The sequence below is a fragment of the Rhinolophus hipposideros genome (genome assembly GCF_964194185.1).
Source record: "Rhinolophus hipposideros genome assembly, chromosome: 9".
In the NCBI taxonomy this organism is placed as follows: Eukaryota; Metazoa; Chordata; class Mammalia; order Chiroptera; family Rhinolophidae; genus Rhinolophus; species Rhinolophus hipposideros.
Window position 1 is genome coordinate 596,602 of NC_138055.1, and position 27,530 is coordinate 624,131.

Here is a 27,530-nt window from a genome sequence, read left to right on the forward strand (position 1 = left end):
GAGGTTCAGATCCTTCCGGAAGGCGTGCTGGGTGCTTCCTTCCCTCCCTTACTTGCGGGTTTCCAGAGAAGGTGCTGGCATGCCAGGCATCTCCGCTGCCCTCGGGCGAGGTTTCTTTTTGTGTGGTGTTTTTACTTTGGAGAATCTTTCTGGGCTTTGGACTATGTACAATCAGTCACTTTCATATTTTATGACACTCTGTGACCTCTACTTGGTCCTCAAAGCCTCTTCAAGTCGTTTCTGAATCGTTTTGCTGTGCCCTCCAGCCTATAAGTGCCCCCAAGTTGCCCTAAGATCACCTGGGGGCTTCAGTATCTCAGACCAGCAACCCCAGTTGTCCTCAGAGTGGGTGGAGGGAGGTAGGAATCAAAATCTGGGTGCTGGCAGCTGTTCATGTTCTAGTTCAGCCCGAGTGGAGATGGGTGTTTACTCAGATGTGTGTGTATCTGTGGACGTGGTGTTTCCGACTGTTCCTTATTTTCATAATGTCGTGAATGACAACGCCTTGAATAGTAACTGAGCGTGATTGACCCGGTGAGGAGGTGGCCTTTGTGAAGTCGCTGGGGGCAGTGTGCTCACCTCTGGGTGTGATGTTGTCCTCAGCATGTGTCACATGGGCCTGTGGTCTTACTTTCTCACGACTTGACTTGCCGGCCTCTTAAAACAAGTTAGGGGTGGTCCCACCTCTCCTACCCTCAGAAGGACTCTGCCCAGGAATTGTGTAGTCGTCAAGTTTGCCCAGGAGCCCGTAGTGTTCCCTCTGGAAGGCTTTGAAATTCAGATTTAGTTCCTGCATTAGGTAGAGGGTGATAATCTTCTATTTCTCCTCGGTCAGTCTCAGTAACTTGTATTTCTCTGGGAATTTGTCCTGTGAATGGTTCATAAACAGCCAAAGCAAAACCAGCGGGTCACTGGAGTGGCAGTTGGTAAAAAGCACCAAAAAGACACTTTGCAAACAGGGACACTCTCACCGGAACTTGGAATGGGGCTCAACGCGGTGACCAACATTAGCCAGCTTTGGAACCTCTTAAACAAAAAACCATTTTTGGGGGGTCCTTATTTGTGAGGAATTGACAAAGGGGTTCAGCCTTAGGGGAGCAAGTCAGTGAACATTCTGGGCCTTTCTCTGGTGCAGGGAGGGCACCTTTTCCCCACCTTTCCTGTGGGAGGTTTACTTCCTGCTTTGAGGGGGCAGCGGGGTCAGTGCGTCTTTCTAGCGCTCCAGTTTCTTCAGTAACTTGAATCCATAACGATCAACACGCAAAGTGGCGTATTTGGGGCGGCTTGCTCTGACTCCCGTCGTTATTTCCACAGAATCAATTGAGTTGATTCTGTTGGTGTGACTGACCCGGTTCGGTTCACTCAGGGAATTTTCAAGGCTGGTCTCCGTTTGTCCTTGATGTCTGTTTCTTCTAAATTTCTACTTTATTGCCATAAAGTTCATCATATCCTCTTAATTTTTAGCCATCTAAGGGGGTTTTCCTATCCTGTTATTACTTTTTTATACCTTTTCTCTTTTTTATCGGTTCGTCTCATCAATTGTTTATTGATATTGTCTGTCTTAAACCTTTGGCTTAAGATTCATCGACTTTTTAAAAGATCTCATTCATGTGTCCTCTTTATTAATTTTCTTGGGTTTACATGTGCTATATTCTTTGTGAGGTCTTGCGATGGATGTGTTACTCCATGTTTTTAGCCTAATTGTTTTGTAAAAAAGTGCATAGATGGCTGAGAATCTCTTTGTAAGCACAACTTTAGCTCTGGCCCACGACAGGTGACTTTTGGCATTTTAGTTATCATTTTAGTCGAGAAATGTGCACTGCCGTCCGACGTCCGTAATCTCTTCTGCAGCCCGAGGGTCATTCAGGAGTGTGCTTGTGGAGGTGCTGGCTGGTTGCTACCTGGGCCTGTCGTTGATCCCTAGCTCACGGCTCGGTGGTCGAGGACGCAGTCTCCTCAAGAGTCAGTTCTAATAACCGTCCCCGTGTGCTAGAGTTAACATGTGGGCACTGTGAGTCAGGGAGGAAGCTTGGACACTCGTGTGCAGGTCTTGGTCCGGTGGCTCTTTGCTCATTGGTGCCATCGGTCACTGAGAGCGGAGTTGCAGCATCTTGGCGTACCCATAGGGCTTTATCCTCTCGAAGGGGACTCTGTTGGACGTTTGCACCTTCTCAGTTTCCTCCTGCACTTTCTGGCTTCTGTCAGCATAGATTAGCTCAGATGTCATCGAAGTAGAAGCACCGAGCATGTCCCTCTGTGTCAGAGGTACAGGTTGTGACTGCTTTTTCCAAGTTTGTGACCTTTGCGTTTCCTTAACAGAGCAGGACACTTTAATTTTGATAAAATCCAGTTGGCCAGTTTTAACTTTCATTGTCAGTGAGTCTCAGAAATATTCGCCTGACCATACGCTGTGGAAACACATGCCTGCGTTTTCTCCTGGGAGCTTTGTGCCTTCGGCTGTCACTGCAGGCCTGTGACCACTTCAGGTTAATTGCTGTGTGTGGCGTCCAGTGGGGCTGTGGTTCACTTTCTCCTTGGCGGCCTTCAGTTGTGGCTCGGCCTGAGTTTATCAGTTGGCCATGTGGACGAGGGGCTCTGGGGTCCACAGAGAAGGACGCTGCAGGACAAGCAGGGGTGAGGTGTCTGCTGCTGGCCTGTGCCACGTGTGATGCGTCTTGGACATCAGGGGACCAGGTCCAGGGGGCGTCAGGAGGTCGGGTGATCTTGGCAGGGTGGGATTTAAAGTCACCACGTGCAATGACCTAGAGAGTGAGGTCCAGGCCTGGGCACTTCTATGGTTAGGGCATGGGGAGGGAGAAAGCGTCACAGTGAGGAGGGGACAGCAGGGGACCTGGGGGGGGAGGGGCTGGCTGGCAGGGGTCCAGCACTGCCAGGGGCCAGGACCCAGGGGAGTGATGACGGGACCCAGCCTCTGCACACGTGGCCTTAGCATGAGCTTTTCTGGAGGAGCCCAGCAAATGGGGGTGTGGAGAGGGAACTGTCAGAGTGAGGAGGGGTGCAGGGGACAGGGGGTGGGTTCCGTTTTAATTTCTAAGGTGGTTACTATGAAACTTGGTGGCATCTGGTGGCCGGGGCCACAGAAAGGGGACAAGAGAGGGCTGGTGAAGGGGAGGGCTGGCCCAGGCGGAGGCTGAGGGGGTTTCTCATGTGGCCACACAGCAGGTGGGAGCCCAGCACGGAGAGAGGGTGCCCCAAGACCGAGCTGCCGAGGAGCATGGGCAGGGGCACAGAGAGGGCGAGGCCAGGGGGTTGTAGCCTGGGGAGGGGCTGGAGAGATGTAGGAGAGTCTGGGGAGCAGGAGGCCGGAAAGCCAGGGAGGAGGTGCAGTGCGGGTATGGGGACAGGTGGGGGCTGCACTGGTCAGGCCCTGAAGCCAGAGGACTGAAGGTGACAGTGTGTGGGGACAGGGTGCTAGGAAGGGCTGGACCTCTGAGTCCCCCAGTATCTCCCTGTTAAGAGCACTCATTCGCCTTGATCTCTCTTTCTCTTTTGCAGAATTAAAACCAGGAATTTCCCAAGACTTGACTTCTTCGCCCAAATTAGACAGATACAAAATAGCAAGGCAGCTGGCGGAAAGGGCAATCAAGGTACATGCTCATTGGGCTGGGGGGCACTTGTTAAAGATGGGAATGGATTTGGGGAGTGAGTTGCAGCCTGTGGAGCCCCCTCAGCCAGTCTGGCCTCCATACCGAGGCTATGCCTGGGGTACTTTTTCTTTCCGCTGTTCGTTGGAAATAGGTAACACTTTCAAAGTTGGGGAGGTGCAGACACACACACAGTGGAATCCTCTCCCAGGGTCCCACCGTGTGACTCAGGCTGTGGGCACATCGGGACGAGGTTTCTGGATCATGGACAATTCTCAGTGACTCATGGAGCCCCTTGTAGCAGTCCCCCATGCTTCAGGCCCCTGGGGGTGACACAGTGAGAACAGATGCCACCTGTGTGTACAGAGGGAATTGTGCCTCAGCAGAGGAACCCCAACTTATGACTCTGGGAGCTCGGGGCAGCTGGCACCCCTCCCTAGGGAGAGAGCCTTACATTTCAGTGGAATGTGAGTGATTGGGTCTGGGGGACATAAGGAAGCAGCTAGTATTCTTTAAGTGGAGGCAGATGTCTGCACACCGGCCACTCTGAGCACACAGAGTTTTTTCTGGGGAAAAGGCTGTATTCTCTGCTCCTCTGTGCATCAATGACCGTTGCGCAGAAGGTGGGAACCACGGGAGCCCCATGAAATCTATTGCACATTAATACAGAAACATGTGCACAGTCCTTAACTTTCTTCCAAAGCACAACACAACACACGCACACACATACACACACCACAAAGTGCAGAGTTTGGCAATGCACTTGGAGAGAGAAGCACAACACATGGAACGCACGTCGTCGGCCAGCACGTCCATCTCCCTCAGAAGGTGCCGCCCACCCTGTTATTCCCCTACCCCCACACCACATCCTGGCAACCGTCGGGGGTGCCTTCTGTGATCTCTGCCACTGCCTTTTGTGGGATTTCATATAAATATAGCCGTAACAGCCCAGTACTTTGCAGATTTTCTTCTGAAACCTGAAAACATACAAACATTTCGGACTACAGACGCGTCTCTAAGTAGCCTTAGCTGCGTTACAAGCTGCCACTTGGTAGTGTTTCTGCTGCGATTCAGTTGAAAGTGTTTTATGATTCACGTTATTCTTCATTGATCATGGATCACGTACAAGCAGCGTTTTTAATTTCTGCACTTGCGCATCTTTCTAGTTTTCATTGATTTGTGGCCGTGATTGCGTTGTGGCCGAGAACGTGCTCTGCATGTCACTCTGCTGAGATGTGCTCAGACTTGCTTTACGTCCAGCGTCCTGGTAGTGTATGTGAAAGTTGGTGTCGAGTGCGGTCCTCCTAGCCACCAGTGTAGGCTTTGTTGTTTGTGGTGTTCAAGTCTTCTGGTTTTATTGACTCTTCTGTGTGTTCAGCATTTACTGAGAGAAGCATCTTATATATACTGTCATAGTGGGGGTTTCTCCGCTGTGTAGTTCTGTATATAACTTACAGCCTCTTAATAGGAACGAATGTATCTTTATGGTGAATTGACTATTTTCTTTAAATGATGAGATGATTTTTCTTTTTTTCCTTTTTTTAAATTAGTTTCAGGTGTACATGAAATAATTTTCTTTTCTTTAGTGATGTTAACTTGTCCCAAAGTCTGTTTTATCTCAGATTTAGATCCTTTATTTTATACGTCGTCGGCTTGTGTTCTTGATTTTCTCTTATGAAGAACATAAGAGTTGGATGTAACAAAATCTTTTAACTGGTGCGTTTAGTGTGTTATCTAGTGAAACTGCTGGCACGTGCAAATGTTCCCATCGACTTTCCTGTCTGCTCCATTTTCCTCTCCTTTCATGCCTCCTTGTGGACTGATTACTTTTTAAAGTTACATTTGCCCTCTCTCATGCATTAGAAGTCTCATACTATGTTTTTATTCTTTCTGTAGTTCCCTTAGGTATTGTGTTCTGCTAACTTATAAAATCAATCAATCTTTCTAACATTGTTGCATTTGCTAGTTACGGGAGTGCCCAGGCTGCAGGGCGCTGATATTCACAGGCCATCCCACTCCCACCCGCTCACTGCAGCGACCCTGCTATGAATCAGCCCTGTCCAGCTCCCTCTGCCCTGGAGGGCGGCCCCGCTGGGCTGCAAGGGCAGGCCTTGGATCCATTTCCGAGCAGAAGGAGGCTCGGAGGTCCTGTGGCCAGCCAGGTCTTTCCTGGGTGCTGGAACTTGAGCTCACAGCTCCTAGCCACAGGCGCCAAGCTCTGAGGAGGCACGAGGGCTGGCTGTGGGTGCAGATTCCCCCAGAGCTGCTGGCACTGCATAACTGACCAGGGTGGGCTTGCTTGCCTCACAGTCTCTGGGGCTGGGAGTCCAGGCCAGACCCTGTGTCCAGGTTCTCTCAGGGCTGAAGTCCAGCATCAGCCACGCTGGGGCCCTGGGCTCACCTGGGGCAGCTCCCATGGCCAGGACCCTCACCTGTTGGCAGAATTAACTTCCTGGTGGCCTAGGAAGCTGTGGCATTTCGTCACAAACAGCAGCGGGGAGAGAAGCTCTGCTTCTTTGAGTCCCTAATTCCAGCGAAGCCCTGGACACTCTTTTAAGGGGCTTGCCTGATTAGGCCTGGCCCACCCCAGGAGAATCTGTCTTTTTTATTAATTCAAAGTCAACTCATTAAGGACCCCTTGAGTCTGAGCCACTCCCTCTCCTTTCCTCACCTCCTGGCTGCTCCCCCAAGCTCCTGAGGCCCTAAGCTCACTGCTGACCATGCACCTGTGTACTGCCCAGGTGAGCATGTCCAGGCTGCGTCCTCAGCACTGTGGGCCCCAGGGGCTCAGCATGGCTGTCACTCTCCAGTCTTGTCCCTCAGCTGGGGAGGCCTAGCACATTTCACTAGCGACCATCTCTCTGCCTTGTCTCCAGGCACCTGACACAGCAGTGGGCAGAGTCCCCCGCTCCCCTTGATGCTGGCCCTGTGCCCTCACCACCACAGACCCTCTGGCCCTTCCTGGTCAGTGGGATGGCTCCTTCCTCTCCCTCCTCAAACCTTGGGCACCCATGCCCCCCACAGCATGAGGGACAGTGCCTTTGTGGACAAAGGAAGGTCATAGAGCACACGTCCTCAGGCCCTGTCACCATGTCTCGGGAAGCGCACTGCTGTGTGTTCTGTGTGTGTGATGGTGAGTGTGTAATGCGAGTGTGTACAAAGCCCCACGAGGAAGCGGGCGCACAGTGGGTGGGCTGGGCCACACCTGCATCTGCGGAGTTCCTGGTGTTTCTCGTGGAGCAGGACACGGGACTTCCTGCAGGTACAGCCCATCTAAGTCTGCTTTGAAAACTCCTCTTACAGACAGACAGTTAACTTCCAGTTCTTTCATTGAAAATCCTCTCTTCCGTTTGAGGAGAAGAAGATTTTCTCTATCTATGGACACTACCCGGTGGTGCGGGCCGCCCTGCGGAGGAGGGGATGGGTGGAGAAGAAGTTCCACTTCCTGCCCAAGGGCATTGCCAGTGTCCAGGATGGAAGTGACGGGGTGGCTGGTAGAGTATCAGAGCTTTTGTCTCTCGGTGTGCGACATTTGTGTGTGTCTGTCTCAAGGACCTGGAAGTAAGCCACCACTGCCGGGGGCTGTGACAGCCCCGCTGGCCCCATGACTTGGGCCACGCCCAGCATGTGTTGGGGTCCCTGTCGGCAGGCACAGGAGCCCATGCCAGAGGTCACCCCCCAGTCTCCCCCACCCCAGGCGTCCACACAGTGGGCACGTGCTTTCAAACCCTGGTACTGGTCACTTGTCAGTGTCCCCACTGTCCATGCCCTGACTGTCCCTGCTCCAGCCCCAGTCCTCCGCTGGTCACTGCTTGGCCTCCCACAGTGCTGACCCCCGCCTCCCTGGTTCCGGGATCTGCACAGGCCCAGCTCCCACACAGTCATGACGCGCAGCAAACCCCACTGCCCGCCGTCCCCGTGCCCCTCTCCGCCACCTCGCCCCCAGGGACCGTAAGCCTGGCACAGTGCCAGCTCCCTCAGCTACATGGATGTGGCTTGAGCCTGACTGCGCCCTGCCCCATCTCAGGACCCGCAAAGGCACATGGAGGCGAGGTTGCCGTTCTGGCCGTGGTGCCAGCGGCACTGGAGTGTGTGTCTGTGGTTAGGCACAGAGGCCGCGACACGCTGACATCTGTCCATGTGTCGTGTTTACAGAAAGTACACGTGCTGAAGGCAAAGAAAACCAAGGAGAGCCTTCGGGGAAAATGGAGGACATCCACGACGCGATGGTAGGTTGCCACGCGCGAGTCCCTGAGCCGCGACTTTGGCACGGTCTCTCACACCCATGCTGTGTCCTGGGGGATGGGTGGCAAAGCCAGAGCCACACCGGCGTCTTGATTGGCCCCCTTAGAGCCAGGCGAGGGGGTCGGCTGCCCAGGCGACACACTGCAGGGCGCTGTGTGTGTGACCCTGTGTGCCCATGTCTAAGCTGACAAACTGTGTCTGTGACTGGAACTCCGTGGGAATTCCGGAGCAGCCCCAAGGTGCGTGGGGAGCAGGCAGAACAACATGCCTCTCACTTTGTGAGGCCCTGACAGACAGTGGGGACAGTATCGTGTGGCTACACACGTGGACCACAGAGCACAATTGAGCCACAGTGGGCCAAGCTCCTGTGACCATGATGCTGGCCAGGTGGCAGGTCAACTGGCAAAGACGACGGTAGAGCTGGTGCCGAGACCGAGGCGTCTGCACAGGGGAGAAGCGGCCCCTCTGTCTGGGGCTCACACAGGACATGACCGCAAAGCTCCGAGAGATCCACGGCCCAGCTGGTGCGTTGGGACGGGGAGCTCGACACAGTTGCCGGCATTGCCACGGCCAGTGCCTGCTCCTCAGGCAACACTGTGAAAGGGCAGGAAGACAGGGCAGAGTGATGGCCACGCTTGCAGTGTGAGCAGCTTAAGAGGTCCAATGCCCAGTGTGCGTGAAGAAGTCACTGACCAGCCACAATGTGACAGAAAAACGGGGAAATTCTTTGATGCGTTTCTCTAAAAGTTGACCCTGGGGACACTGGTGGCCCGGCCCCGCCCCAACATGGGACAGAGGTGCACTGGTCCCGGTTGCTGACAGTCTGGTGTGTCTTCAAATGTGGGTCTGCAGAAAATGGCTCCGCAGGGTCTTTACCAAGGTCAGCGGTCATCTCTGGGGGCAGGATCTTGCAGAATGTTTTCCTGTTCTTGTATCTCTTTGGCTATAATTTTTGACCAAGCAGGTGCCATTGTTTGTAAGCACAAAAGTACAGACACCAAGGACACCCCCCGTCCAGCTTCAGCCCCACGCCCCAGGCCCCTCACTCTGGTGGGCCTGGGTTTCCTGCACATAGGAGCAGGGAGCAAGGGAGGAGTCGCCCCCCAGGGGTCTGCAGGGGGTTCTCCCAGGTCGGGGTGCATGGCATTTGCCCTGAGTGCCCTCAACGGCAGGCAGCTCGTACCCCACTCGCAGCCCCATGTCTGGGGCTCCTCTCGGTGCACCTGCAGCCCAGGGCCTGACGCCCCCTGCACTCGGTTCTTGAGAGCAGAAACCCGTCTGGTCACAGCTGCTCCCAGACAGCACACGGTGGTCCCCCAGGATCACGCGTGGCAGCCATGAGATGAGAGATGCACAATTAGAATTTGCACAGTGCATGTCATTTAAAAATCTGATTTCCTTTACTCTTGGTGACACCCCAGCTGTCAAAGGATACGAACCTTGAATGCTGGGTATTTACTGATAAAAGTTTTTGTCTTGCCAGGCAAGGTTGGTAAAAAACGAAATGCCGTACTTCCTGTGGACCATCAAAAGGGACATCATTGACTGTCACAGCTTGCACTGTGACCAGATGCTGAATCACTACGGGAAGACGACTTCCTTCACCACCAAGGTGAGTGGGGGCTGGGCAGGGGCAGCGTGGCCATGCCTCGGCCCCTAAAATGCCAGTGCCCTGTGGCAGCACAGCCACACGTGGACTCATCACTCTGGGGCTCCTCCCCAGGACAACAACTGCCACTACCCAGCGTCAGTGTCCAGAGTCACTGCGTCCTCACCCCACCCACCAACCCCCAGAGGCCCCTGTGCCCCTCACTGTGTCCCTGGGTGGCCCTGAAGCTACAGCAGTGCCCTCCTGTGGGCACATGGGGGCTGCCACTGCAGCTCAGCCCAGACTGTGGGCCTTAAAGGAGCTCTGGTCCCGAGCTGGGGCGGCCCACCCTCACCTACACCCTGACTCCCTGTGGCAGGCGCAGTGACACAGCCTGTGCCACGCTGGCGCTTTCCACCTCACCTTCTTTCAGTCCCACAGCCCCTCCTCGAGACGCTGTCCCACGTTTACCCCGGGGATTCAGGTTCAGGGTGGGGCCAGCCCAGGACGATGGGCCTACGCGTGCCCACTTGGGAGACGTTGGGCAGAGGGGCTGCCCCGTCAACTAGGGGAGCATCCCCTCAACAGGCAAGGGTGACATGGGGGTCGGGAGGGGCTCACTGCTGCCCCCAGGGCTCCCTGTGGGGGTCTGGTCCCCCAGTGTGTCCTCAGAAAGCTTCGCTGCTGGCGTCCTTCCCAGGATGGGCGGTCAGGCCAGGCTACCCATGGAGACCCTGTGTAGAGTGGTTGCCAGGGCACTCAGCTTCTTTCCAAGTGGGGTGATGGGCTGGGCCCTGGGGTGCAGGACTTCGCGCCAGGCCGCTTTAACACTCAGGGCACATCCACGGGGCCAGAGTGGTGGGCGTGTGACTGCTGTAGACCCTCCAGCTGCCCCCGCCTCTCCTGGACCTGAGTCTGGGCACCATTTAGGGACCTGGGATGGCAACACAGTACCCAGCACCCTGGCGCCCTCTGACAGCCTCCTGGTTCTCCCTGGGACCTGTCACCGACCAGAGGATAAGCCCAAGGCCCTGGCAGCACAGTGGGTCGCATAGCCACTGGGACCAGCTGGCCAGGGCATGGGGAGGAGTCTGGTCCTGGGGGCCTGGGGGCTGGTCCAAGATGGGCCAGCGCAGCCTGTGGGGCCTGACGTGCCGCTGTCTCTGGAGATCGGGCTGTGCTGGAACTTGAGGAGCCTGCCATGGTACGTTCAAGCCAACCCTGACACCTTCTTCCCACGCTGCTACAGCCTCTGCACAGAGAGCGAGAAGCAGGCGTTCCTGGGTAAGTGCTGGCGGCCTGTGCGACAGGAAACCTGCAGGACCTTGGTCCACCCCTGCTGACCCTGCAGGGGCCTTGGAAGGGAGATGGGATGGGCCTTGGCCACTGGGCTGGGGACTGGCGCAGGGGTGATGGTGGTGCCTGGTCCCATCCCAAGACCTGGGGGCTCAGCTCTGTGGATGTGCTGAGGGCCAGTCCAGAAATGCTCACGGGCAGCACGGGCAAGTCAGGAGGAGAGGCACTGGATTCTGACGGAAGCGCAGAGCTGGGTGTGCCGATGGGTCGCTGGGAGAGACCGGCGGGAGTGGTGCTGGGGCGGGTCTGAGCATCCATGAGGCTGGGACCCCAGGTTCTGATCTGGGACAAAGGAAGATTCTGCCGAGAGGTGACAGGAGAGAGAAGGCCAAGGTCAGGGCAGGTGCAGAGGGTCCATTTAGGGGTGACCCGTGTTTCCTGAGCACCAGATGTGGGGCCCATGGAGATGTGGTGTTTGCTCAGCACCCTTGTCCTGTGTCCTGACCCCACCCTGGGGGTCACACAACAAGGCAGTGCCGTGGGGGCTGGAGGTGAGGCGTGCAGTGAAGAGAAGGATGGGAGCAGGGGCCTGCTGAAGAGGGGGCGCTGGGCAGAGGCCTGGAGGTGAGGGAGGGCTGCAGGGGCCAGGCTGGGGAGCAGCCAGGCCAGCTGGTGTGGGCAGTGTGCCTGAGTGTCCACAGGAAGGGGGGCAGAAGGTTAGTGTGTGAGCTCAAAGGCTTTTGTTTCTATGGAAGGAGGGGCCTCCCATGGGAGGCTCCATGGCCATGGGAGAGGTGGCGAGGGGACCTCAGCTTGTGGGTGTTTCCAGGCTGGCCATGCCTGCTGGGCGGGAGGCCTCAGCTGAGGTGAGGAAGGAACAGATTTGGACGAGAAGGTGCTAGAATCTCCTGCAGACCTCCTTGGGGACACAGGCTAGAGTCTGGGTGGGCTGGGGAGCGGCCTTGTGGCATGGGCTTGCTCTCAGGGGTACTCGGAGCCAGCTGGGTGCCAAGCCCAGGTCTGCAGGACCCAGAGCTGCCTTCTGTGCTGGGTAGGCACTCAGGACCCCAGGCCATCTGCACTGAAGGCTGTGGAAGCCACTGAGTCCAGGGAGGCTCCATGATGGGGAAGGTCCCAGTGCTGTCAGCAGAGGTCCTTCTAGGAGGCATGGCTGAGGACTTGGGGGCGCAGGGGGTGCGGGTGCCCATGGGTGGTGGTCTGGGGGCAGGAGGGGTGTGTGAGTTCTGCCTCTGGGCCTGTCCCAGGGCGTATTAGACTCCCGTCTGCAGGGGTGGAGATTGGGGTGAGTGGGGCAGTGTGGGGAGCACCAGCCCCACAAAGGGAAGGCTGTGAGGGTGGGGAGGCTGAGGGACACTTGGGCTGAAGTCGCTGGCACTGGCTGAGGTGCCCAGTCCCCAGCGCGGGCAGAGGGGCGAAGCCTGTGTGTCCTTTTAGACGACTTCCGGCTCACCATGGCTTCCAGCATCCTCAAGTGGGTGGTCAGCCACCAGAACTGCAGCAGAAGCACAGCCAGGAGCGGGAGGGAGGGGGCTGGCGACAGTGACCTCAACCACAAGACAGGTGAGTGTGGCCCGAGGCCCAACCTCGCTGGGCAGACAGTGGCAGGAGGGTCAGTGGGGCTGCGTGTGGCTAGCAATGGACTGTGGCTCCACCCCGACCCCCACTCTGCTCCAAGGGGTCCCATGGAAGAGGGTGACAGGGAATGGTGTCCTGTGTGCTGTGGGGAGACTGGGCCTCATGGTCTCAGGCCTACAAGCCCCAAATAAGGTCTTTGTCGCTGTTTTTGTTGTTTTGTTGACTTTACTAAAGCAGCTTCAGGGAACCCATCCGGGCCTGGTGCTCTGTGTTTGGGAGGTTATTGATTATCGATTCAATTTGTTTAACTAATACAGGCCTATTCAGTCTGTTTCTTCCTGTGTGAGTTTTGGCAGATTGTGTCTTGCAAGGAATTGGACCATTTCACCCAGGTTATCAAATTTGTGGCCGCAGAGTTGTTCATATTCCTTTTGTTATTCTTTTGATGTCTGTGGGATCTGTAGTGATGTCGCCTCTTTTATTTCTGATGTTAGTAATTTGTGTCCTCTCCTTTTTCCTAGTCAGCCTGGCTAAAGGCTTATTGATTTTATTGATCTTTTCAAAGAACCAACTTCTGGTTTTGTTCATTTTTTTCTATTGATGTCCTCTTTTCAATTTCATTGATTTCTGCTCGATTTTTATTATTTTTCTTCTACTTATTTTGGATTTGCTTTGCTCTTCTTTTTCTTAGTTTCCTAAGCTTAGATGATTGGTTTTCAGCATTTCTTATTTATTAACATTTGCATTCATGCTGTAAATTCTTCTGTAATGACTGCTTTTATTGTACCCCACACATTTTTAAGTTGTGTTTTCATTTTCATTTATTTCAAGATATTTTAAAGTTTCTCTTGAGATTTCTTTGACCCACGTATTATTTAGAAGTCTCTATTTTAATCTCCAAGTGTCTGGGGTTTTCCAGCCATCTTTCTCTTGTGGACTTCTAGCTTGGTTCCATTGTGTTCTGAGAACACACACTGCGTAATTTCTATTTTCTTAAATGCCTTAGGAGTGTTTATGGCCCAGAATGTGGTCTGTCTGGGTGAATGTACCACGTGACCTTGTGAAGAATGTGGGTTCCGCTGTGGCTGGATGAAGCCGTCTACACATGTCCATTCTATCCAGTTGATTGACGGTGCTGTTGAGTTCAACCAAGTCCATTCTGGTTCTCCGTCCACTGGATCTGACCATTTCTGATAAGGTTGTTGAAGCCTCCAGCTGTGGCAGTGGCTTCATCTGCTTCTCACAGTTCTGTCAGCTTTTGCCTCATGTATTTTCGTTGCTCTGTTGTGAGACGCCTATACATTAAGGACCGTTGGTTCTGTCTTTTTGGAGAATTGACCTGTTGTTTTTAATCCCTCATAGTTTTCCTTGCTCTGAAGTCTGCTGTCTGAAATTACCAGCGTTTCTCCAGCTTTCTTCTGATTCCTGTTAGCATGGCATCTCTCTCTCCACCCCGTCACTTTTAATCTGTGTGTGTCTTTCCAAGTGGTTGGTTGTAGAACACAGTGGATCTGTTTTTGGATCACTGCATAGTCTCTGTCTTCGAGGTGGTGTTTAGGCCATTGCTGTTTAGAGGATTGTTGACACAGCTGGATTGATACCTACCACATTTTGGCCGTTTTCTTTCACCTTTCCTGCCTTTTGTGGTGTTACTTGAGCATTTCCTATGATTTGCTCTCCTTTCTTAGCATAGCAGGTATCTGTATTGCTGCTTGGTGGTGGCCTATGCCTGGAACATACACTTACAGTGAATCCATGTCCACTTTCCAGTGAATCCATGTGCTGCAGCACTCACAGCCCCTGAGGCTCTTCATAGCAGTCAGTGTTTGTCCTCCTCTGCCTCTTGTATCGTTGCTCTCATTCATCTCACTTCTGCGTGCACGTTGTTGCTACTAACTTTAATAGTACTCCTTAAATTGTTATGTCAGGTCAATTCAGAATAAGAAAAGCAAGCTTTTATATCCCTTCATTTGTCTCTAATGCCCTTTCTTCACGTGGATTCAAGTTTCTGACCTTTGTTATTTCCCTTCTCGCTGAAGAACTTCTTTAACGTTTAGTGCAAGGTAGGGCTACTGGCAAAACTTCCCTCAGTTTTGTTTTTGTTTTTGCCTGAGCAAGAATTTCTCTTTTGCTTTTGAAAGATGATTTCCCAAGATGCAGAATGGAAAGCTGGTGTTTTTTTCTCTCAACGCCTTAAAGATCTCTCTTCACTTTCCTTTTGCTGGCACGGCTTCTGAGGAGAGATCGAATGTAATTCTTATCTTTGCTCCTCTGTAAGTGAGGTGTTTTGGCCTCTGGCTTCTTTCAAGATTTTTTCTTTATCTTTGATTTTTTTGTACTTTGAACATGATAAGCTGAGGTATAGATTTTCACCTGTTGTCCTTGGAGTCCTGGATCTATTGTTTGTCTGAGCTTAACTTGAGAAAACTGTCAGTTATTATTGCTTCAAATTTTACTTCTCTTCCTTTCTCTCTCTCTTCTCCTCCTGGTATTCCCATCACACACACGTCATGCCTTTTGCAGTTCTCCCCCAGTTCTTGGATATTCTGTTCAATGTTTTCCAGTCTTATTCACTTTGCTTTTCAGTTTTCGAGGAGTCTATTGATATACCCCCAGCTCAGAGATTCTTTCCTCAGCCTTGTCCAGTCCATGAGCCCATCGGAGGTGTTCTCCATTTCCATTTCAGAGTATTTGATCCCTCGCTTCTCTTTTGGTTCTTTCTTAGAATTTCCGTCCCTCTGATGGCGTTGCTCATGTGTCCTAGTGTGCCACCTGCTTCGTCCATTAGAGCCCTAGCACGAGAGTCACAGTTGCTTTAAATTCCCAAGGGATACTTCCAGCACCCCTGCCGTGTCTTATTCTGATGCTGCTCTGTCTCCCCCAACGGCGTTTTTGCCTTTGAGTGTGCCTTGTCATTTACTGTTGAAAGGCGGACATGTCCTTGGTAACAGGGAGTACAGTAAATGGGCCTTCATGACGTGGTATCAGGTGTGGGAGGCAGTGTTCTGTGGTTCCACGATTCGGGTCAGTCTATAGTGAGCCTGCGCCCTGCACTGTGCTCCCCGTGTGTGTCTCCAATTCTCCCCTTTGGTGGGACAGATGGCTGGAGGGGCTGGAGCTGACTATTTCTCTTCTCCTAGGTTGGTCAGGCTCTGGTGAACTATTTCTCCCGAGGGCAGGCCTGGTTAAGAACAGAGTGGTCTGGCACATCTCAGGATGGCTATTTCCCCCTCCCCGTGCCAGAAGCACAGGGGGTTTTTCTCAGATACTCACTGTGGGAACCTGGTCAATCTCTCAGAGGTGAAACTCACAGATATGTGGGGCCCCTTAAGACTGCAGAGCTTTCAACACTCAGACTTGTCCGCTCTGGGCCTCCGTCATTTGTCAGCTGTCTCACCAGCTCTGGTCCCCATGGGGTTCCTGCTCTCAGCCTCTGGTCCCCTCAGGGTGGCTTTCCGTGCCCACCTGTCGGTCTCTCCACCTTTAGGGCAGTGGTTTGCCCTGTGGCCTCACTTCTCTCATGGATCTAACAAGAGTTGGTGCTTTCTAAGTTTGTTCCACTTTTAACTTGTTAAGACAGGAAGGCACCTTCTAAGCTCCTTACGTGCCAGACCAGAACCTAGAAGTGCCATTTTTCGCTTTTAAATGGTTATTTATATTCTTTTCACTTCAATACATCTTTAGGAGCATATTGTAATTTCTGCAGCAGCTGCACAAACCTGAGGGATTTGTCCCACGGCAGCGCCTGGGAGGGTGGGGGGACTCATTATGGGGGTTCTGTGTCAGCCTCCACCACCTCCCGCCATAGCTGTCCCCACAGTTTGTGCAAGTGTTTCCAGGCACCAGCCAAGCAGCCCTGTCTTCACATGGACAGTTGCTGGTTCTGAGCCGCCCGGTCCCCGCATCCTTACCTGGGGCCAGATGCTTTGTGTGGGAGTCAGGCCACCGGATAAGGGGACGTCCCTGTATTCAGTGCTTCCTGAGACCCCTCAGCGATCTTGACCCATGGTCCCTTGACACTTCCAGAAGGACAGTGAGATGCCGGGTAGGAGGTCGGACGCTCAGAGTGCCATGCCCACTTATGCCAGCGCTGGTGCCCACGTGGGGCTGGCCTGTAGCACTGTTCACAAAACATTTCCCGAATGTCCATGTGGGCTCGGAAAAGGGCAGCTTTGCGGCGGGTTCGTAAGAAGTGCAGTCTCGTCCCAGCCTGAGGAGCTGAGTCTAGGTGGAGGACACGCTGGGAGGTGGTGGCATCAGGTGGCTGCCCAGAGAAGCGTCCCCTGAGAAGCCTTAGAGCACAGAGGGGTTGGTGGCCTTTGTGGTGCCACTCCACAGGGTGGGACCACACTCCACAAGCCCACGCTTGCGTTTCAGATCCTGAGAATGCCAACTCGAAGCTCACGGGTCTCTCAGGGCAGCTCGTGGACCTGGCGTGCAAGGTGTGCCAGGACTACCTGGGGCAGCTGGAGCACGAGGACATCGACGTCTCTGAGGACGCTGCCAAGGGCCTGACGGAGGACGAGTGGAGGGACCTGACCGAGCAGTACTACTCCCTCATTCGGTGAGCGCCTGGCTCAGAGCCCTGGGCAGTGAGGCCCCGGCAAGACGGGGAGCACACACCCCGTGCTTACACCAATCAGGGGATGTGGGGTAGCTTCAGGGGTTGTCTAGGGAAGTCCAGCCTCTGGGACGTCGGGGACCTGTATGGGCATGTGAGGTGCCATGTGGGTGTTGGGTCACCATCTGGGCATTGGGAAGCCTGTCTGGGTGTTGGAGGGGTGCTGTGTGGGTGTTGGAGCCCCTGCCTGTCCCACCAAGCCCCTGGTGGCTGATAAAAGGGTGACACCCCCATTGGGGACATCTGTAGGTAACATTGCCTTAAGCACCTCTCACACCCCTTCATGTCATTTACCTGGTTTGAACCCTACAACAGGCAGGCCAGCCTCTGGCTGGCCCCCGGTGCTCGGTGCTGGCACAGCTGTTGCTTGGCCCAGGCCTCCTGGGTCCTCCTGACTTTCGTTATCCCTCGCTGCCCCGGGGGCCCAAAGGCTGACCCTGGATTTTCTCCCCTCTTCTGAGGGCCGAGTCCTTCCCAGGGCCAGGGGCCCAGCACCCCATTCAAAGCGGCCAACAGAGAGGAGCTGGGTAGAGGTGACCCAGGAACCCCCTGTGTGAGCAGCTGTTGGCCGAGGGAGCAAGTCAGGGAGGTCAGTGACGGTTTTGCAGGGTCTAACCTGCAGCCCACATGCACCATTCAGGGTCATTTCTGTCCCTTTGTTCCTTGTTTCCTTCTTTTCTGTGTATGGAGATAAGCACAGCGGAGGCCATGCAGACCCCTGGACGAGGGGACATCCATATTGGTCCGGGTGGATGAGACTTGGCATATGTGCCACCTGGGTGACTACTGCCAGATCAAGATACAGAGCATTTTGGGCCCCGTCAGGCCCCTGGGAGCCCTTCCCGGCAGAACCCAGGCCAGGCCTGCCTGGCTCCGCCCCCGCCAGCCTCCTGTGCACTTCTGACTCGTGCAGTCACTCAGGCTGTGCCCCGCATGCGGGAGGCCCGTCCAGGCCGCGCACACACGAGCGCCTCCTTGCCTGCAGCGGTGTAGCTCCCGTCCTGTCAACAGACCACACAGGACTCACCCATTCTGATATGGGGCAAATGGGTGACCCAGTTTTGAGCACCTTCCAGAGCCGTCCTACAGGGTCACTCACACGCCCACGGCAGGGCGGGTGGGCTGCCTTCCTGCACGTCCAGACAGCCCCTGGCAGCTGGGCTGGCTGGCTCTCTCGGCCACTCCGGTGGTGAGTGTGGGTGTCTCTGGTGGTGTCACGTGTGTGTTGGTCGCCTAACGATGCTCTTGGGAAGAGCTTGTTCACGTCTTTTGCCCATTTCAAGGTCGGGTTGGTTGTCGCCCTTTTGATTGCTTCCTTGGTGTCCTCCGTCTATGCTTGCCCAGATGCCCTGCTGGGTATACTCGCAGGCATCAAGGGTGCCTCCTCCCAGGGCGTGACTTGTCTTTTTACCTCTTAAAGGTATTTTTGATGAAACCCAGTGTTTTGGTTATTCTCCAGGGCAGGGCGTTCCGGGTCCTGTTTCAGGAACCTTTGTCTGTCTAAGGTCATGAAGGTGTTCTACGACGCATCAACCTGTAATTAGTTTCTGTGTGTAATGGATGGGGTCACACCTCTTTTCCGTATGTGATGCCCACTGTGGATAGAGAACAAACATGAATCTGTGCAAACCCACTTTGCACGTGACCTGTTGTGTGAATGTTGTGCTCCTGCCCAAGTGCCCCCACGCTGGCTGAGGTGTCCTTCTAGCCGGGAACTCTGATGCCCGGTGGAGAGACATGGGGTTCCTTCCCATAGGAAGGCCAGCCTCTTGTCTTCTGTGTGAGCCAAAACTGAGGTGGCATTCATGTCACATGACTTGGTTGGTCTCCTGGGCAGCTGTGATCTTTACCAGGACGGCAGATACTCTTGGCGACCTGGCTTATTTCACCACGGTTTCTGGGGCCAGTCTGCTGCCAGCCAGGGCTGTTAGGCGCCCAATGCCACCACATCCTGTTGTCATGCCAGGGTCAGATAACACATTCTTACTACAAAGGAGGGCCCGGTGGCTCTGGGCTCCCCTCAGCACGTCCAGTTAGAAGCAGGGGATGTGGCCCTGTGTGACACATCCCCACATTCCCTGCACACAGGGAAGGGCCTGTACCACCGGTGGTTCCTGCTTTCTCGTGCCCCAACTCAGCTCTACATAGGCGGGGACCTCTTCCACATCCTCAGGGACACCCCCACACTTCACTGTGCCTCCCATGTTGCCCTGCCATCCCCAGGAGGTGTGAATAGAGCTGTGTCCCAAAAGGCTTCATTCCCACGGTTCTCTGCTGCAGTCCATCCTGTGTGGGGGCCTGATGTGGCCCTGGGGCAGGTCTCCTTTCCCAGGCTTTCGTGCTGCACCACCAAGCTCTACACCACTCAAAGAGGTCTACCATTCTCCCTGCCTTTGTCCCCTTAAACTTTGGTGGCTTCTTGGGCCAGCCCCATTGTTGCCATGACTGTGCAGCCACCAGCCAGTCTGATGGACAGTCCAGCCTGTGGGACATGAAGCTGGTACCAGCTCACGTTCGCTGCAGGACACAGGTGCAGCCAGCGTGGTCTGCTGGGCTTTCCCATCAGGTGAAGTGCCGCCCCAGCCACCACTGACCACCGGACACACAGACATGGAGGGCTCATGGACGTGGGGCACACAGGGACCCCACCGTTGTCTCTCTGTAGCCGTTACTCAGCCCAGGCACAGCGCTCATGGGGTGTACATGCAGTCGGGTTCACAGATCGGATCCCCAGTCTCCACACGGCCCAGCCAGGGGCAGCCTTGCACGGTCGTGTGCCAGCGGCCCCTCGGCCAGCAGAAGCTCTAGGCCTGCCCCACTCGGCCCTGGTCAGTGGAGTCCGAGTGCTGCCCTCAGAGCCTCACGTGTCTTCTGGGTTTTGCTTTGTAGTGGTGACGTTTACATCTCCAATTCAAGAAATCACTTCTCACAGTGCCAGGCTCTACTGAATAAAATCTCATGCGTGAACCCTCAGACGGAGATTGACGGGCTTCAAAACATCTGGATTGTCAAGCCTGCAGCCAAGTCCCGGGGCCGAGGTGAGTCCCGAGGCCGGGCAGCCAGGTCCCCTGCCAGGACCAGTGGGGACAGCCGCCGTGGAAGCAGAGTGGACTGGATGCTAGGGTCTGTGGGGACTCAGGGTTTGCAGGCACCCCGTGGCCCTGGTCCCAGGAATGGGCACCTGAACAGGACTGGTCTCTGGGCGTATATTCTGAGCTCCGCTAGTGAATTGGGTTGTCCCCATTATATTCCTAAGTGAAACAGGTCTACAGTTTTTTGGATCTTGGCAACAGGCTCTTGCTAGTCTGAGTGGATGGGGACTTTTGTCTCTAGCAACAGAGGACTTTCTATTCCTCGGGTTTATCACAAACTCACCGTGAGCCCGGGAGCTCTCAGAGGTGCTTCACACCGTGTCAGCTTTGCTTGTGGTGTCCACATGGGCAGCTTTCGTGCTTCATCTTCTATTGTGGCCATGACCATATTCTCTTTTTTATTCCTAGTGGTGAATGCTGTGTTCTTTTTTAAAAACAAGATTTCAAGGGGGTTTTGTAATCTTATTCATGCTTCCAAAGAATCAACTTTTGGTTGCATTTTATGTTCCTGAGAGGCATTCTTCTCCACTTGGCTCTGACTTAAATGCTAAGCTTATTTATTTCCAATCTTTCTTGTGCAACAATACAGCTTCATGGCTATGCAATTTCCTCTGCATGGGGCCTTAGCTGCATCTCTTGTTTATGTTATATGATGTTTTCACTTTCCTGAGAATATAAATAGACTTATTTTTTCATTTGGATATTCTATTAGCCCCTCGAGTTATTTGAAGAATTTGTTGTGTTGTTGTTTAAAATTCACAAGTGGTTAATTTTTATGTGATTTAAAAAAAATCTATTAATTCGATATTATTGCATTTGGTGCTACACATCTTTCCTCAAACATTCTCTCCCCTGGGCCTCCGACTGCTGGCCAGGGCAGTCCTGCTCCCCAGGCTCTGTCCTGAGTTGGCTTCTCCTGAGAGCAGCTCTGTCTGCTGGCAGCTCCCTCTAGGCCTTCCTCCCACTCAGGTTCCCGCATCCCCAGGGATGCGCCACAGATGCCTCCCACCCACCTGTGCAAAACCGAATGCACCAGTCTCCACCCAGTCACTGACTCTGCCTCCGCCTCCGTGCCCGTCTCTGCTCTTGGCTCAGGATAACTTCGGTGGTTTGTTGCTTTGTCCTAAACTTTTGTTTCAGGGTGACAGGGTCTAAACTTACTATAACTGAAGAAACTGGTAGTGTATTTTGTGAGGAAAGCGAACCCTGATGCTCGTGTCGTTGGTGCCTCTGGGCCTCTGCAGAGCGTTCTCTTCTCCACCCTTGTATCGGTCAGAATAGGCCAGATTGGGCCAAGTAACAAACAGTCCCCAAACCTCAGCGGCCCTCACTGAGACCATGAGCAACTCTCGCCAAGTTCATTTCATGCATGTTGTCCATGGCAGGTTGGCGTGGGGGGATGACATGGGGGGACTCGGCCCTTCTCAGCCCCTCCACCATCTTGTGACATTGCTTCAGGGTTGTCAAAGAGGGCTGGAGGATCTGTAGGTGACATTAAATGCTGTAGCCCAGAGAGATGCATAGCATTTCTGCTCAGATGTCACTGGTCACCACTAGTCATTTGGCCTAACGTTGGGGGGTGAGCGTGAGAAATTGTAAACCCTCCAGCAAAGTTGCCGAGTGCCACATGTGGGTGAACATCAGTGCCCCCCCTGCTGCCCCTCCCCAGCTCCCCATTCCTCCAGTCACTCTTGGGTGTGAAGCCTCCCTGGACCCTCTCAGCTGGCAGAGCACCCCCCCACCCTGCCTGTTGGTTTCTCTGAGGCCCACAGAGCCGGCCTTACTCCTTTGTTCAGCCACACCCCGTACTCTCTAGCCATCTTTTAAAAGTGCCTCTGTCCCCACCCCGTCCCTCCCCATCCTGTTGTCTCTGGAGTCGTGGGGGCTGCACAGGCTGCAGCCTTGACCTGAGGGCAAAGCCTTCCCCACCTGCACCACCCAGCCGTGCTGCCCCCTGTGGGACCACAGCCCACAGCCCCTGGCCTCTCGCAGACATAGTGTGCATGAACCACGTGGAGGAGATCCTGGAGCTGGTGGCCCCAGACCATCTCTCTGCCAAGGACAATAAATGGGTGGTGCAGAAATACATCGAGACACCACTGCTCATCTATGACACCAAGTTCGACATCAGGCAGTGGTTCCTGGTCACCGACTGGAACCCCCTGACCATCTGGTTCTACAAGGACAGCTACCTGCGGTTTTCCACGCAGCGCTTCTCCCTGGACAATCTGGACAGGTCAGTAGGGGTGTCAGCTCGGCACCATTGGGGGCGAGGGCACATGGTGCTTCCCCCAGTACCTGGAATGTGAGGCCCGGTTCCACATGTATGGGGGGTGCCCAGGCCATGTCTGCTGTCACCCACCACCATGCGAGGCACAGATGGGGACTCTGAGGTTCTGGGAGGTTAAATGACCTGCTCCCCGCGGGACGGGCACAGAGTCAGCACTCTGCACTCCCACGAAGCGCGGATCTTCAGAAAACCCAGAAAGCACCTCCCTTACGCTGCCTGAGTCCCGCGTCTCCATCTGGGACACCCTCACAGGCTGATGGGAGAATCCCTAAGATTGCTCCTGAATGGGTGTCGCCCAGCCTGGCACGTCCCGACAAAAAGCCGAGGACACATATACGTCCACTCCCCAACCCCACTCTTCTGGTTTCCAGGCTCTTCTATGTACCTGCCTCTTGTTTCTTCTTTCATATGTTACCGAGTGTAAGTTACCCACAGTCATAGGGCTGTTCTTGCCACCTAGAACCAGCTGGAAGACCCCGGACTCATTTAAATGAAAATGGCCGTGACAGGACCCAGTGCTTTATAACCTCCGAGATGTTACTCTTTATATCCTGCTTAGAACAAGGCCAGAGTATAAACGAATTAATTGAAAAGTTCACAGTTCTGAACTTTTCCCAGAAGACTAGCTCGGTTGGCATAAACCAGTGTGGAAACTGAGGCTCCCAGAGGTGGTCCCTTGCCAGAGGCTCCTAGTTGGTGGCCTGTGCGCTGGGCTTCTGCTGTCCCCCTGGCACAGTGCGTGGGTCCCCCAAGCAGGACGGAGGGCTGGCAGGAGGGGAGCCGTCAGAGCACGGCCTCATGCCAGGGGTGGGGGCCAGGCCCTGGGGCGGCTGCCCTGACCTGGCTTCACCTTGCAGTGCCATCCACCTGTGCAACAACTCCATTCAGAAGCACCTGAAGAACGACAAAGGCCGTAGCCCGCTGCTGCCGCAGCACAACATGTGGACCAGCAGCCGGTTCCAGGAGTACCTGCAGCAGAGGGGCCAGGGGTCCGTGTGGGGCAGCGTCATCTACCCGTCCATGAAGCGGGTGGTGGCCGACACTATGCAGGTGGCCCAGGGCTGCATGGAGCCGCGCAGGAACAGCTTCGAGCTGTACGGCGCAGACTTCGTGCTTGGGCGCGACTTCAGGCCCTGGCTCATTGAGATCAACTCCAGCCCCACCATGCATCCATCCACGCCTGTCACCGCCCAGCTCTGCCCACAGGTACAGGAGGACATCATCAGCGTGGTGGTGGGTCGCAGGGACGACCACGGCTGTGACATCGGCAACTTCGAGCTCCTGTGGAGACAGGTAGGGGTGCTGGTGTGTATGGGGAGTGTATGGGGGTGCTGGGGGATGTGGGGGGTGTGGGGAGTGCTGGGGGTTGTATGTGGGGGTGCTGGGGTGTGTGGGGGGTGCTGGGGGTGCTGGTGTGTGTGTGTGGGCATGCTGGTGTGTGTGTGGGGTGTGTATGGGGGTGCTGGGATGTGTGGGGTGTGTGTGGGGTGCTGGGGGTGTATGTGGGGGTGCTGGGGGTATGTGTGTGGGTGTGTGTGGGGGTGCTGGGGTGCTGGAGTGGTGCTGGGGGTGTGCAGGGGTGTGCTAGGGGGCACTGAGCTTGGGGGGAGTCGGGGACACTTGTGCCTCCTGCCCAGGGAAGTGGCACAAACCCCAGCCCTGCCCGGCAGGGAGGACCACCATCCTGTCCTCAGGCCCCACGTCCAGAGGGTCTGGTGCCTCCGAGTGGCCACCTCTTGTGAACAGAGTGAAGGGGTCACTCCAGATTCCCCAGGGCCGCCCCGCGTTCCTCCCTCTTCTGCCCAGCCCCCAAGTCTGTGGCCACCAGGCAGGGGGCCCCCTGACCTGGGCTGGCAGGGTGACCATGGCTTCCAGGTCCTTGCAGGCTATTCCTCTGTGGATCTGTAGCACCCTCCCTCTTCTCCTCAGTGAAAACTGAGCCTTCTTTCAAGGGTCTTTCCAGGTGTCTGCTCCCCGCATGCAGCCTTCCTGCAAGGCCGGGGGCCAGGCTGGGTGACCTGGGCTCTGTGGGTGGCACCCAGGCTGCCATGGAAGAGCGACCCGGTGGGCAGCCCAGCTGTCAGGAAGGGTGGCTGATGCTGGTCTTTGAGGCCTTAGCCTGGCTGCCAGGCCGGGACAGGGGAACGCTGGGCCCTGCGAGGGGCCGGTCCTGTGCCCCTAACCTCGCCCACCCCTCCTCAGCCTGCTGTGGGGCTGCCACCATCCCATGGGCCCAACCTGTGTGTGGAAGGCCTCCGTGTGAGGAAAGCCAGGGAGCACATGCCTCCCATTTCCAGCTTTAAGTTTCCATCTTCGGTCTTGGACATTCAGCCACCAAAAGTGAGGTGTCCCTTGGCCTCACCAGGCCCAACGCCAGAACCCCCACAGACGGCTGCCCAGCAAGGTATGAAACTGAAAGACGCTAAGGTCCTCTCGTGCTCCTTGCCCAAGCCCTTGAAGAGGCCAGCTGTGAGAGGCTGCAAAGTCAAGTCCATCCACCCCGAGTCTGGCGGGAGGGTAGAGCTCCCCGCTTGTGATTTTCAACATGTGGACAATAAGGCCGTGAAAACGGGTCTCACCAAAGCCAGGTGCGACAGACACTCAGATGCAAGCGGATTAAAGGAGCACTCACTGCTGTCCATGCTTCCGAGCATTGGGACAATGGAGGGCACACTCTGTCAGCCAGCCCGGCCATCAGGTAACTGGGGTACTGGGCCTGTCCCCTGCCCTGTCTGCTTGGGCTCATCCTGCAGGGCCAGGCAGGGCCTTTGGCGGTGCAGGGAGCTGGTGGGAGTGGGTCACCCTGGGCCTGGCCTGGACCCGGCCAGGTTGTCAGGATAGTGGGGGTTCTGCCACCCCAGTTCCAGGGGCTGGCTGAGCACCAAGGTCCCCTCTGCAGGAGCAGGTGGGTGGAGGCCTTTGTCTTGCTGTCTCATGGGATGTAGTGTGAGTGGAAGGGGTTGAAATCGAGATTTGTATAGCGCCAAGTGCCATGGACAGGCAGGCCAGCGATCACTGGGCTGTTGTGTTTGGTTTCCTGAGGTCTGATGGAGCTGACCACGTGTGGCCTGGGGGCCTGGCCTGGGCCTGGGCCTGGGCCAGGAGCACAGGGAGACGGGGTGGGGCAGCCTGAGTCCTGGGGGTGGCCGGGCGCTGTCTGCACCCCACTGCTTCCAGCAGTGGCCCAGAGAGTACGTGTGATGGAAAGTCACGGGTCAGGCCCACATCCCGCCTTGCTCGGCCCCGCAGCCCTCGCCTCCCCAGACATACCTGGACCTGCCGTTCCCACCGCTTGCCCGGGTCTGGGTCTCTCTGCCTCTCTCGGGCCCCAGCACCAGCAGTGCCTTTGCCCATCTGTCCATCTGTCTGCTGGGTATCTGTCTCCCCCAGCTCGTAAGCTTCTGAGGGCTGTGCTGGCACAGAGCGTGTGCTCAGCAAATGTCTGTAGGACAAACACACGTGTGGATCGCTGCCCAGGCCTGCCAGTGCTGCCCGCCCTCCTCTCCCCACGCCCCTCTGTCACCAAGGCCCGTCAGCCCCACCCCTTAGCTACTCGCCTCTGGATATCTGGGTGATTTCCAGATCTTTCACTATTTTGAGGAAGTGTCTCCTCTTCCATGGTACACGGTGCTGCTCTCAACCGGCAGACGCCTTCCCGGAGGGACCTGCCCACCGGCCAGATGCTCACAGCTCATTAGCTGCTCTAACAAAGCTCCAGACTTGGCGGCTTGTCCCGTCCCGCGTGACAAAAGTTGTGGGGAGCGAGGAGGGCTGCGCAGGGTTAAGAAAAGACAGTAGTCATGAATAGAGTTTAAGCAGGCCAAGGGACCCCCAATCTCAAGGACTAGAAGCCCCGAATAGAGCCTTGCATCAGCTTTTATTAGTTGGGTGGGGAAGTAAAGGAGATAAAGCTGGTCAGTCTCAAGATCTGTGAATCCCACACATCATAATAGGAAACCAATTTAAGTCAGTCACCCTTGCCTGCAGGCAGCTGGACCTTAAGTCTCAACTTCCCCAAGGGACAAAACCCTTATGCATGTGAATAGATGGGGAGCACCTCATTGAATCTCTTCCCCTGCAGGTTGTGGGAAGGAATGCAGCCACAGAGGCTGAGGCTCTCCTTAGCCTGAGGAAGGTGGGGGCTGTGCCCACCTCTGTGAACCCCGTGGGTTGTCCTGTTGGTCCCCACGCGACTGCGTCTGGCTTGAGTTGTTCCTTCCGTGAGGAACCTTACTCCTCATTGGCTGACCAGTTATTTTTCTGGGACAAAACAGGGAGGCATAGGGTGCAAACACAAAGGTTTAGCAAAGTCCCTGAAAGGATCCGTCTTACAGACTGTCCTTTCTTTGGGGGCAGATACAAGGAAACAAACGGTTAGGCTGCTGCGTGGCGACAGCGGCTGAAACAACAGAACCAGCTCCCTCCCAGTGCCAGCGGCCAGCATTCCAGGGGGGTAGGACCTGCTCTGCCACAGGCTGTGGGGAGCAGTCTTCTTCTCTTCCTGCTTCTGCTGGCAACCCCTGGCGCCCCTTGGCTTACAGACACACCCCCAACCTGTCTGTGTCCCAGTCTCCCTCTTGTAAGGCCACCGTTGTTGGATCAGCCCCCCCCCCAGGTGCCCTCTTCTTAACTTGATTACATCCTCAGAGACCCTATTTCACAGATTCCTAGTGGACTTGAATTTGGCGGAGGTGGTGGGACGGTTACACCAGTGCCCTGGGCATTGTAAGTGTGGCCAGAGGGATGGCTCAGGTGACTGGCCTAGCTCCATCACCAGCAGGTGGCGTCCATGGACGTCCGATGTTTGCTTCCGGAGAGAGTGCGACGGCGCTCACCTACATGATTGTATTTGCCAGTAAAATGGCCCATTTTCAGACGTGTGATGACCACTTAGGTGTCCTGTCCTGGAAAGTACCCTCTCAAGTCTTTTGTCCAGTTGTCCTTAGAATCATGGCTCTCTTTCTTGTTGATTTGTAAGAGTTCCGTGTGTTCGGGATTCTCTTTCAGTTGATTTGTATCGCAAATGCTGTCTCCCACTTTATGATTTGTTTTTTCGTTCCTTTACGGTGTCTTTTGATGTACAGCAACCTTAATTTTAATAAACTCAATTTGGGCAGCCTTTGCCTCTGTGGTTGGTGATTTCTGTGGCTGGTGTCGTTACCTGAAGTTGTGAAGATCATCTCCAGCGGTGTCTTCT

The 27,530-nt window shown here is 55.1% G+C and overlaps 1 protein-coding gene across 1 annotated transcript in view; it reads left to right on the forward strand.

Moving 5' to 3' along the window:
* Window positions 1-9,405: 9,405 nt before the first annotated feature.
* The window catches only part of TTLL8 (tubulin tyrosine ligase like 8), a gene marked incomplete at its 3' end in the record, with an annotated part of 30,964 nt that continues 12,839 nt past the window's right edge, over window positions 9,406-27,530 (forward strand). The window contains exons 1-8 of the mRNA XM_081059258.1: window positions 9,406-9,462; window positions 10,608-10,722; window positions 12,190-12,315; window positions 16,708-16,894; window positions 19,841-19,989; window positions 22,036-22,279; window positions 23,191-23,626; window positions 24,536-25,031. Coding sequence (XP_080915384.1) covers window positions 9,421-9,462; window positions 10,608-10,722; window positions 12,190-12,315; window positions 16,708-16,894; window positions 19,841-19,989; window positions 22,036-22,279; window positions 23,191-23,626; window positions 24,536-25,031 — 1,795 coding nt within the window. The 5' untranslated portion in view covers window positions 9,406-9,420. The remainder of the gene's footprint in view (window positions 9,463-10,607; window positions 10,723-12,189; window positions 12,316-16,707; window positions 16,895-19,840; window positions 19,990-22,035; window positions 22,280-23,190; window positions 23,627-24,535; window positions 25,032-27,530) is intronic.